Source organism: Muntiacus reevesi, chromosome 3 (genome assembly GCF_963930625.1).
Source record: "Muntiacus reevesi chromosome 3, mMunRee1.1, whole genome shotgun sequence".
NCBI lineage: Eukaryota > Metazoa > Chordata > Mammalia > Artiodactyla > Cervidae > Muntiacus > Muntiacus reevesi.
Genome location: NC_089251.1, coordinates 86,491,349 through 86,503,818, shown reverse-complemented (window position 1 = coordinate 86,503,818; position 12,470 = coordinate 86,491,349). Strand labels below are relative to the sequence as shown.

At 47.1% G+C, this 12,470-nt stretch overlaps 1 protein-coding gene and 1 pseudogene across 4 annotated transcripts in view; one reads left to right on the top strand and one right to left on the bottom strand.

Moving 5' to 3' along the window:
* The first annotated feature begins 230 nt into the window (after nt 1-230).
* Nucleotides 231-12,470, top strand: part of LTBP1 (latent transforming growth factor beta binding protein 1) — a 453,522-nt gene continuing 441,282 nt past the window's right edge. For 2 of the 4 annotated variants that reach the window (XM_065929447.1, XM_065929444.1), the window contains exons 1-2: nt 233-839; nt 1,880-1,950. In XM_065929447.1, coding sequence (XP_065785519.1) covers nt 373-839; nt 1,880-1,950 — 538 coding nt within the window. In that variant the 5' untranslated portion in view covers nt 233-372. Of the gene's footprint in view, nt 840-1,879; nt 1,951-12,470 lie in introns of all 4 variants that reach the window. The other 2 variants (XM_065929446.1, XM_065929445.1) reach the window with 2 other exon arrangements.
* Nucleotides 7,900-8,000, bottom strand: LOC136165746 (U6 spliceosomal RNA; annotated as a pseudogene).

The following is a 12,470-nucleotide window of genomic DNA, read 5'->3' as shown; positions in this document are numbered from 1 at the left end:
CCGGGGCTGCCGCTGAGCGTGCCGCGCGCTCACACCGCCCTCGCCCACTCTCGCCGGTCCCGGGCGGGCACCCCCGGCGCCGGCGGCTGGGAGAGCCGCCCTCACCTTGCGCGGCCCGCGCCCCTCGCCCCTCCCCTCCCGACCCCGCGCTCCCCACCCCCACCCCGCCCCCTCCTCCCCGCCGCTTTCGGCTGGGGTCTGGGGCTGCTCAGCCGCCCGCGGAACTTCCTCTCCTGCAACCGAGTTTTCCTCCTCCCCGCCTTTCCCGGGCTCCCGGCCGTCCTCCGGGGGATCCTGAGCGCGCGTGAGCGGCCGCCCGGAGCAGGCGGCACGGCCGGGGGCGGGGGCCGGGGGCGCCGGCTGGGGCCCGCGATGGCGGGGGCCTGGCTCAGGTGGGGGATCCTGCTGTGGGCAGGGCTGCTGGCCTCATCGGCGCACGGCCGGGTGCGCAGGATCACGTACGTGGTGCGCCCGGGCCCCGGCCTGGCGGCGGGCGCTTTGCCCCTGGGCGGGCCCCCGCGCCCGCGGACCTTCAACGTCGCGCTCAACGCCAGGTACAGCCGCAGCTCGGCCGGCGCCGGGGCCCCCTCGGAGCGGACTCGGCGCACCAGCCCGCCCGGCGGCGCGGCCCTGCAGGGGCTCCGGCCGCCACCGCCACCGCCGGAGCCGGCGCGTCCCGGGGGCCCCGGAGGGCCGCTCCACCCCAAGCCCGGCGGTCACCCGGCGGCCGCCCCGTTCGCCAAACACGGCAGGCAAGCGATGCGCTCCAAGGTGCCGCAGGAGACCCAGAGCGGCGGGGGCTCGAGGCTGCAGGTTCACCAGAAGCAGCAGCTGCAGGGGTAAGCCCACACGCCCCCTCCCTCCTTCCTCGCGCGCGCTGTCCGCGCGGGGACACGCGGGGTCCGGCCCCTCGGAGCCCCGCGGTGACCGCGGGTAGCGTCCGCCGTGGGTCTGCTGTCTCCTCCCCGCCCGCCTCTGCCTTCCTTCCCGGGAGTGCGGCGGGAAGAGCGGCGTGCGGGGAAGCAGGGGAACTCGGAGCATAAAAACTCCGATCACATTGTTTCTGAGCTGCGGGTAAACACAAAAGGCATTTCTGCCTGGGGCGTAACCTACTGTGCGCGAACCAAACTACTCCTAGAAGATGGGCGTCAACATGAAGTCACTACAACTTAATCCCTCATCATCAATTAAACTTCCCTTTGCAACTCAGTTTAATTTTTTTTTTTTTTTGAGTTAGTGGGGAAAAAAAAGTTTGGAGGAGGGCTGCCTATAAAGATCCAACCTCTGTTCTGTAACCTAGAATTTTCAGCATCCTAGTAATTGTGGGCTTGGCTTCCCTGCACCTGTGGGGTCTGCTTTCCCGGGACGGGGATGTCTTAGCATTGACAGGAATTTCAGTTCAATAGTTTCTGTTATTGGGCTTTCCTAAACGTCTTCCCTGCCCCCCTCCCCATTAATCATAGGTTGAGGGTGTGGAGGGAAACTTGTTTTGCTTATTTTTTTTTTTCCTTCAAGGGTGGTTCCAGGCGTTGTGATCTCACCTCTGTTTGGACTCCTCTCTCTGAAACTCAGATTCAATTTAAAATGTGGGCACAGATAATATACAAATTCATTTGTCTTTACTTTTGTAAGAAAACCGCTAGTTTGGACCTTGTTCTGTCTAGTTCCAGGTTGCGCAGGTTTTGATTCTCCGGTACTGCTCCGATCGCCTCCTACCTGGGCAGCTTTGGGTTGGGCTTCCTGGGTACCTGTTAGGACTCTCTGGAAGCTAGAGGAAGGTGGAAGCAGGAGGCTGGGCTTGCAGGAGTCCCCTGGAGGCTTGGGTTCTCTGGAGGAGAGTGTTGCTGCTGCTGGACTCAGGGGTCTTGCTTTGTTTCAGGGTCAATGTCTGTGGTGGACAGTGCTGCCATGGCTGGAGTAAGGCCCCCGGCTCCCAGAGGTGCACCAAACGTAAGTGTCCATGTGCCCAGCTCCCCTGCAGTCCACATGCGGGTGGGGATCACATAGGGGGCATCTGAAGAGGCTAATGCTGCCCTGAGGAAGTTGATAGCTGCAGTGCAATCCACCCGGTTATCTGGAGCCTCATCACCACCCAGGAAGGGCTGGGCCAAAGTAATGACGGTATCAATGCCAGCAACGGTTCATTGGATACAACTGTGCCTTGCATCCAAGATTCCCCTGCACTTAACCTCTGTTACACCCATGGGGGTCTAGGAAGAAAATTCTCATTGGAGGTGTGCCGTATTGGCAGAACCAGTACAATTAACTTAAACGTGGATATTGACAAATGAAAAACATTCTTTAAGTTGATGGCAGGAGGGGAATGGTAAGTAGGAGACCCTGCTTTGGAATCAGTAGCGTTAATGCTTTCTGAAAATGGCAATCGGAATCTGCCATCCTCGAGGTCCATTCCTAGGAGGTAACCACTCTACTGTTCTTTAGAACTGACAGGTGGGTTTTCCTGCAGGGCTTCTCAAACTAATACACATGCTTAGCAGTGTTTTGAAATGTATTAATGATGCATATAGATTTGAGAACATCAGAAAATATTTGCCCTCTGTGTTGTGAAAGTTTCAATATAGTTCGAGAATCCTCTTGACAAGTTGATTCTGTCTGGTGCTAATTGGACATAAAGAAATCTTATTTCCATTCAGAAAAAGTTAAGCATTCTTATATGTTCTCTGCACAGAGCTTGAACCATAAACATGTGGATTAGAATCGTCCAAATTTTAGTTGCTTACTAGTATTCAGTGTAATAAATCAAATTCAGCAATTTGTCTTGTATATGGTTTGGATTTCAAAATACTGGTGAATAAATTAAAAAAATTTTTTCTTTTACAGTTATTCTGATGAACTTGCTTGTTGAAAGGTGCCTTCAGTCCCTGAAAGAAATAGGATTTTTGCATAGTGACTTTAGTTTTGTAAAGAGCGATGTCCAGACGGGTTATGGTTTGGCTGTGATCAAGGAGTAGTGGCAGACATGAACTCACTAATCAGCCTCCTCATTATGGAACTCAAACCGCTAGATCAGAAACACTCAGGGCTGTAGGCATTTTAGATTAACTCATAATCCTTCACTTCTTCTTATATTACACTTGACAATAGTGCACCAGTATTTTCCTGAGTTTACAATTGCTCGGGTCAAATTACACATCCTCTCCTCCCTCCAGTAACTCCGGCTCAAAACCTGATATGATATGGTTTGCCTGTTACATGGAGACAGCCCATCCATGACAGCACTGCTGCCGTGTAAAGTGGGGGTATTGCTGGTAAAGAGTGAACATAGAGAGCATTCTTTTATAGGTCATGGGTGAGTGCTCCTTGATGCCTGTTAGAGAGAATATGTTAAGACTTTCAAAGAAGTTTCCTTGGCAAGCTATTCAACTGAGTGCCCTCTCTGAAAAGATAATAGTAATACCCCATTCTTAGGTTGTCTGGGGATTTGGTGATCCAAAGATGCTCTGGAATATCCTTGTATTGAGGAATCACTTTATGCTTCCTGCTTCTCCAGGTGAGGGTGCAAGGGCATGAGTGTGCCTAGGTTTAGCCAGAGTTGCCCTCTGGTGACCCAGAAAATATAAGGCTGCAAAAAGCTACCAGTCAGAAGAGTTAGGGTTGAATAGTTACTGTCCGCAGCATTCCAGAGGATGTTACCATTGGTCTAGTCTCATAATACCTATTACAAATGCTTCTGGCTTTTGGTTCACGTTATCCTTCCAGCTGCTAGAAGGTAGTCCTTGGACAGCACCGGGATTTAAGTAATCAGTGCGACATTAGCCTTCCAGTACTGCCCAATCTGACAAATTAACTCAGGCCCCAAGGCTGGAAGCTTAAATCACAACTCCTTTCAAGAATAATTTTGTTTTTAAAAATGATGCTGTGTTAGGTCAGTGCTTGTTCCAAAGTACTATATCTGCTAGATGGATAAGTTTCAGTGGGGGGCTTGTGTTTGTCTGGCAGAGCCAGAGATGAGGGAGCCTTTTGCCTTCACATGGGAAAACCAGTGTTACCACTGATGCAGTGAAACTTGTGTCCATGGCTGAACAGTGTGACACTGGGAAAAACCTCTGGCCTTGGGTTCAGGAAACTTGAGTTTAAATCCTCAAGCCTTCACTAGTTGTGTGGCCTTGGGGAATTCATTTGACCTCTGTGACCCTTATATTTTCCTATTGTGAAATGACTGTGCTAAAGACTTGACTATTGGGGCTTCCCAGGTGGTCCAGTGGTTAAGACTCCATGCTTCCCCTTCAGAGGTTGCAGGTTTGATCCCTGGTCAGGAAACTAAGATCTCACAGGCAGTGAGGCCAAAAGAAAAAAAGTTGACTACTTTGCAGGATTGTTGCTGGTATGAAGGTGAAAGAGAATTATAGGTTTGAAAGCCTTGATGAAATCAGAAGGATTGTTAAGAGTTTACTATTGAATCAAGCCAGGTAAACCTTGTCTCATTTATCTGTTACTCAGTGTTTTTTTCCCCCATATGTATGTGTGTGCATGGGTGCCAAGTTGCTCTAGTCGTATCTGACTCTTTGTGACTCTTTGGACAGTAGCCTACTAGGCTCCTCAGTTCACGGGATTCTCCAGGCAAGAATACAGGAATGGGTTGCCATGTCCTCCTCCAGGGGATCTTCTTGACCCGTGGCTCCTGTGTCTCCTGGATTGCAGGTGAATTCTTTACCCACTGGGCCATCAGGGAAGCCCCTTCCATATGTATGTTTCCCCAGCTATTGTCGTCAACTTCTTTTCAAAGAATGTACATGTGGATCCCTTTTTATAGTACATTTTTAAAGTAGTTTAGGGTTGGGGGAGGGGGAAATACAGAGATACTATGGTCAAGGAGTACAAAGCTTTAGTCCCTTAAGATGAATAAATTCTGAAGATCTAATGTACAGCAGTGTGATTGTAGCTAACAATAGTGTATTATAAACTTGTAATTTCCTCAGAGTGTTCCCACCACACACAAAAAATGTCAACTGTGTGGTGAGGGGTATGTTTATTAACTTGGCTGTGATGTTTATTTTATAGTGTGTGCATATATCAAAACATCATCATACACCTTAAATATATGCAATTTTTATTTATCAATTATACCTCAATATAGATGAATTAAAAAAAAAGGAAGAGATGAAAAAGCCAGTCACTTCCATCCTGCCTGGTTTTGATTACTGAGAAAAAAGAAATAAAGTAAGTTGGATTGTTCTGCAGCGCAGAATGATTTATTTTAACAAGAACTTTAAAAGGAACTAAATATTTGATTATTTATGTATCTCTACTTCTCTTGGTGTAAAGCTTGCTGTTTAGATGGAAAATACTCTCCTAAGGCATTCATAAATTGAATGGAAAAAATTCTGATACCGGTTTTTGTGACTACAACTACTTTGGTAAATACCAGTGAAATTTAGGCTGCAGAAGAAATGGGTTTGTGGTCTGTTTCCCCTCTCACTTCCTTATTATGCTGAGACTGAACAATTACACTTGGGTATGGTTTGTTACACTTAAAATACCAAAGGCAATGGCACGTCGACATCAATTTTCCTGTTAAGATAGTAGTCATCATATAATTAACACACTGTTGTAAAATAACTATACTTCAAATAAAAAGATAGTAGTCCTAACACAGTGTGTATGCAGTTTGAATGTGCACATTAATGCCGAGGATGCTAATTGTCAATTCTATTTTGAGGGTAATTGAAAGGATTTAATTGAAGAATTTAAATTTGTAGAGGCTGTTTTCCAGTTGATGCAAAAAATGTTTCTGCATAGGAGATGGGATATGTTTATGTTGTTCATTTTGCTTAATCTTGTGAGGAAAACGAGGTGCCCCTTCGAGGCATACTGGATTGATTTTAGTTGGTTGAGGCTTAATTTAAATGGGCCACGGACAAATGCTTCTGCAGACTGAAGATTTAGCGAACCTGAAATTGCCAATCAGAGAGATGTGAAACAAGCAGCCGCAGACCCACACGGGCAGAGAATGGTTGTGGGTGTCCGCAAGGGCGGCGTGAGGGCTTTGCCACCCAGTCTCCATGTAGAGATGCCCCATTGCATATTAATGCTGCTGTTGCAAACACCCTTTGTGTATGGGTCTCTAGGAGTTGAAATCCCAGCATGAGACATGGCATTTTAGTTATTAATATGGAGTGACTAGGGCTTCCCAGGTGGTGCTAGTGGTAAAGAACCCATCTGCCAATGCAAGAGACATAAGACATGAGGGTTTGAGCCTTGGGTTGGGAAGATCCCTGGAGGAGAACATGATTACCCACTCCATGAAGAGAGAAGCCTGCTGGGCTACAGTCCATGGGGTCACAAAAGAGTCAGACACGACTGAAGTGGCTGAGTACGCACGCATGCGTGGAGTGACTGCTGAGAGTGATGCCCATTTTGGGCAGAGAAGATGGCACTGCCTCTCTTTTCTTTCTAAGGGGTTCACATTTATTGGGAGGGTTTTAACAGGTTTTTTTTTTTTTTCCTTTCCCTATGTTTGCATTTTTTCCCCTCTGCCTAAATTGAACCCACCCCCTGCTGGTTGTTCCAATCTTTTTGTCTCCCTCTCAGTGTAAGTGCAGGCCAGAGAGAAAGCCTGCCAGTGAGCTCAGCTTTAAAGAGGAGACCGGACTTGGGAACAGACAACACAAAAGAAGAAAGGCGAGATGAGAGTGAGGCCGGGTTGGCAGAATGAGGTGGACGGAACAGGAAAGACAACATATCTGAATCCAAAGCGGGTGCCTGGCACAGGGCAGGCCCTGCCTAAACGCATGGATGGTTCTTTCATTTATTTAATGGGTATCTGTTGAGCTTTTACCATGTGCCAGGGTCTATGAATAGAGGAGAAATGCAGCCAGCTGTAGGGAGCGCAGTCTGTTTTTACTCACTTAACTCATGGCACATCAAATGACTTGTTCTCTCCTTAGCAAGAAACAGAAAATCGATATTCCATTGCTTTTCCACTGGCATTCAGCCCACAGTGCTTTGGAGAAGGAAAAAAAGCCAACTCTAGACATTTTCCTTAATTATATACAGAAGAGACAGTGTTATGCATGCCCTGACGCTTGGGGCTGTGGGCATCGAGGGCATCGTCCATGAGTGTGTGGCACCATCCGTGAGCGTGCATTGTGGCTGGATTGCCAAGGTGATGGAGAGGCTCTATGCCTCTTGGCTCAGCATTGTGCTGGCTAAGCGCGGGAGTCGGGCCTGGAGTGATCACACATTTTTCGTCAGCCTGCTACGGCCATTGACAGTTGCCTTGCCGGTAGATCTGCCGTGAGGTTTACTGTGGCAGCTGCTGGGAGGGCGGCCCCGGCCCCAGTGCAAGGAGCAGGGGCCCAAGGGTTGGCTGGAAAAGTCTTGTCATGCGACACAGACAGCCCGGCGAAGGAAGGACCAAGAGGTCAAGTTCACACCGGGTCAAATGTGTGTTCTCAGCGCTGGTTAAAACAAACATTTAGGAACCATAAATTCTGGGCTGAGATCATACTGAAACCTTCATGACAAAGTCCTGAAGCCCCCCGGGCCAGCCTGTGCACCCTGTCCCTGCCCGGCGGGTGTCAGGGAACTGTTTCTCTGTCCAGTGAACCCCGGGCCCTTCGGAAGCCTGACTTGTTGAAAGGACCTTTGGCCACCGCAGGAGTTTGCTGTTTCTGACCCTATTATTTGTTGTCTTGGATATTCCAAACAGACTCAAACATGTTTGGGAGCTCGAATTCAGTTTTCCTAAAATGCAGATTTTGCTTCCAAGTCCTTCCGAGTGATGAGCAGGGTGAAGTGCAAGGGTGGTGTCCCCATTCTGGGAACAGGGAGCAAAATCACAGCAGAAACTGAAGCTCTGCTGATGAGGGAGGGTGATTTGTGCACATTTGTGCAGTTCTTTGGAGCCTGCAGAGGGCATTCTGTTTCTTTTACTTAAAAAAAAAAAAAGGCTTCATGAATTTGCATTTTATCCTTGCGCAGGGATCATCCTTATCTTTGTGTCTTTCTAGTGTTAGTATATGTGCCGAAGCCGGCATTGGAGAGCATTCCTTGACCTCCACACCCCTGGGGGTGTAGGCCAGGCAGGCATGATTTATTACCCCTGTTTAAGTGGGGGGCAGGGCCCAGACCCCACCCAGCTCTGTGACTCTTGGTTTGTTGTTCTTTCTGCTGCTTCCTGGACAGCCTGATGCTGAAACCTCTCTCTTGAGGTCTTGGTCTTCAGCTCCCCTGACAGCCCTCCCTGCCTTGGATCGACTTTCCCTGCCAGAGTTCATGGTGTGAATTCCCTAGCCCGTAACAATGTACCGCAAACAGGGTGACTTCGAACAACAGGAGTGAGAGCTCTGGAGGTTGGAGGTCCAAAATCAAAATGTCAGAAGGACTGGTTGCTTGTGAAGGTGTGAGTGAAAATCTGTTCCAGGCCTCTCTCCCTGGCTAGCAGTAGGCTGTCTTCTCAGTGTGTTTCTTCACCTCATTTTCCTTTAGTCTATGCACATCTATCTTGGGGTCCAAGTTGCCCCTTTTTATAAGGACACCAGGCATATCAGATTAGAGCTCACCCCGATGACCTTGTTTGGATGTGATCACCTCTGTAAAGATCCTAGCTCTAGATAAGTTCACAAGGAGTTGGACCCTACTGAGTGACTGAGCACCACTAGATAAGGTCACACACTCAGGTACTAGGGATCAGGACTCTACAGTTCTTTGTGGGGGGAATCATTCAGCTCACAGTAGAATCCATAGATGCTCTGCGCATGGGCTTGAGAAGTGGGCTACTCAGAGCCCTGGGCCATCCCTGAGGCACCTGGGGGTTCCCTTGCAGTGACCCGAGGGTGGGTGGGTAGAGGCTCAGTTGGGCCTCTCCCACTCAGTCTGACTGTGGATCGAATGTGGCTTCTTCCAGAGTGCAGAAGCTTGGGCTCCTCCAGGGAGCAGGAAATGTAAGGAATTGGCCACTGATGATTTTGGTTATACCTCTGGTCTTTTCCACTTGGTCTGCTTTAAAGAAATTCTGCATATAGGGTTATTACACCCAGTTTTTCTTTAGTTAGTTGAATGATAAATACATTAAAAAAATTTTATTTTTGGCTGCGCTAGGTCTGCATTGCTGCATGCGCGGTTTCTCTAGTTGCAGTGAGTGGAGGCTACTCTCTAGTTGCAGTGTGCTGGCTTTCTTGCGGCAGAGCCCAGGCTCTCGGTTCATGGGCTTCAATAGTCGTGATGCACAGCCTCAGCAGTTCTGGCTCGTGGGCAGGCTCTAGAGCAGCTGTGGCGCAAGGGTGTAGTTGCCACGAGCCGTGTGGGATTTTCCCGGGCCAGGGATGGAGGCCATGGCAGGCAGATTCTTAACCACTGGACCACCAGGGAAGTCCCAATACATGTATTTTTATAAGAGTTGGAAATTTGCAAAAATTGTTAATGATAAAAAATTGTTAATGGTGGTTAAATAAAGTGGTTTCAAATAAGGTTTAAACACTTTCGAACATGTTGGGTGCTTTTTTCCTACTGTTTTATTTTTAATTATGAAATATTTTAAATACCCAAAAATGCAGACAATAATACACCCAGCAGCTGCTCATTGGGCTCGTGTTTTTAAAACCTCCCTGACGTGGTAATTAAGTATAATGATTTATGGATAAGGGAGAGACGAAGGTCTTATCTTGCTTTAACTGCATGTTTTACTAATGATGTTTCCTGTCTTCCTAGTGGAGAGAAAACAGTGCATAATTGGTTGATGTGACACAAATTGGTTGTTTTGGTACTTGTGGAAAAATACAGAGCTGTATTTGTATATGCTTCCATGCACCTATTTGCCTAGCTTATTATTAAGGTTGGACATTTCATGTAGGCACAGTCCATGGGCAGTAAGCATGTGTGTGCATACTGTCATTTAGACCCAAGACAATGTGAAGAAAATGCTGTCTGTTACTCCCCCATCCTACCCACCTTTTTGCCTTCCTCCTCTTTCTCCCCTTACTGGGGCAGAGTTTTACTTGCCCTGAACTAGAGGTGGTAGAGTTTTGTGGTTACAAGTTCAGTCTTTGGAGCTAGAATACAAGGCTCCTAACTTGATGTTAACACTTTGCCAACACATCCTCACTCTTTGATGTTGGACTTGACCTTGGGGCAAGGCTAAGTTACCCCATTCACATTGTAGGTGTGATGATGGTTTTTGCCATCATTTAGAGGCTACTAGGGGACCGCATGAAGTAATACACAAAGAGTGCTTAGAGAGCAGCTGCCCCCACACAATAGTATTTGACAGATGTGAGCTCTCAAGGGCTCCCGTTGGTCTATTTAGGGGGATTCCCCTTCGTGGGCACCCCAGGCTTTTACACACCCCTCTTGGTGTTTTGCAGACGCCCTGTTGTCGCTTTCCCTTCCCCTCTTCTGGAGCACTCTGATTTCACTCTTACTTCGCTCTGGGTATGGCTGGACCAGGTGGGAGAGGCATGTGCCCCCACCATCAACGTGGACCTCCTGGGAAGCAGGATTTTCTGTATCATTTTAAGTACCCAGACTCCCTTCCTTGCCGTAGGACATATGCTCACTGAATTGAGTAGAATTGAATTGAACAAGTATCTCTGATTTTGCTGTGTTGTAAATACTCTCCTCTAAATACTACATAAAGAATTCCACCTCCTTTTCTGTTTCCTCTCACCTTTAGGTGGTAATTCCCCTTTGGTTCTCTTTCCACTATATATTTCTGTGTGTTTATCCCTTGCCCGACAGACACTGCTTATTATGACAGCTTTTCAAGGGTATACCACCTTATTCTATTTCCTCCTGCTTCTCCGAAGGCTACCCTGGCATGGCCCAAACTGTAAGACAGCTTTCCTTTCTCACTGCCAATTTTAGAATCTTTCTGCTCAACATCATCTGATAGAGATTTGGGACTAAGTATAATGAATGTTGTATGATTTTCCCTGTAATTTTAGATCCCCAAATACTGCTCTTGGCCAACTACACTAGTCCCTGTGGTTTTTTCACTCCACCACATTTGAGCAATATTGTTGGCACAGACCTAAGTAAACAGTTTGTGAAATGTTGTGTTTTGTAAATTAGGAGATGGATGGGCTGGTTTTTTAATACATGCTCTTGGTTCTGCTCAACCAGAGGAAGGATGAGTTTGGTCAGTGGATGGGAAGACAAATTGGAGGGGGGTGTTTTTAACTGAAGTTCATGTGGTTGATTTACTCATCAATTATTTAAAGGTGAGAACTAAATGGTTGAAGAGGAACCTTCAGAGGTATTTTGGTAATGAATTAAGGGAGCATCTCTGCAGGGAATAGAAGATGTAACCAGAAAAAACCACTGGAGGAAAAGAGGATAATAAAATAAGGAAAATATAATAATAAGGACCCTTTGTCTTTGTAGACTTTAAAATGTTTGTATTTCTTATAAGATTACCAAACAATTCCAATTGCCCTTTCACTCTTGCAGGAACTTCAGTTTATTATTGCTAATATTATAAGGTAAAAGTAGAATTGCCATCCTTTCACTGATATGTGTTTTATTTTAACATCCTCTCAAGTGGACCATTAACAATTAGCATCTTCAAAATATTTCATTATAAAAGCTATTTAAATCAGCTTAGAGGTACCACCTCACCTTGATGAATCATTTGCTACATTGGTTCAAGAGTGGGGGCACTTTTGACTCTGCCACTGACTGTATAGTTTAAAGTAGATCAGTTACCTAACTCGTTTGAGATTTTTTTCAACCTGGATGAATGAAATGAATGGGCAGAGGGTCATTCATCACCCAACCCAATTCAAGTCATTCTTGTGACTATCAGGCAAACACATCCTCTTCTGTCTTACCCTTTTCCACATTGCGTCACAGCCGCACGTGTGCATGTGTGGCTGTGTACTTCCCAGCCTGGAATAGAGCTGGAATGTGAGCTCTATCTGTGAGGTTAGGGATCGTACCATAGCTGCCTTTTTATCCTCAGGATCTAGCAAGTACATGGACTTTCAGGGAAGGAAGGAAGGGATGGAATGATTGAATGAATGAATGAGTGATTCATTTGTTGTACTTTCATTCATTCCCTGTGTGCTAGATAATGTCTCACAGAAGGTATTAAGCACAAAGAAGGAAAAAAACAGGGCAAAAAGGCTCAAGAGTGATGGAGGCTGGGAGAGAGGGGTGGAGTGAGGCAAGGTCTCTATAAGGAAATGACTTATGAGACCTGTGTGGTATGAAGGGTGTGGAGGAAGGGCTTTTTCAGCCAAGAGAACAGCTAACACAAAGGCCTTGGGCTGGGAATAGGCCTGACCCTGTATAGGACTCCAGACGTGAGTTTTGCTGGGTTGTCAGTGAGAGCTAGAGTGATAGGTGGTGAGGGAGACAGGGCTGGAGCCCCAGTCAGGCCTTGTAGTCGATGGAAAACCATAAACAGGGAAGTTACAGATAGAAGTGGATTTTATTACTCAGGAATAAACACTGTAGGATTTGGTATTTTTCACCACCAGTTTGAAAGCTTGGAAAAAGAATTTTGTTGT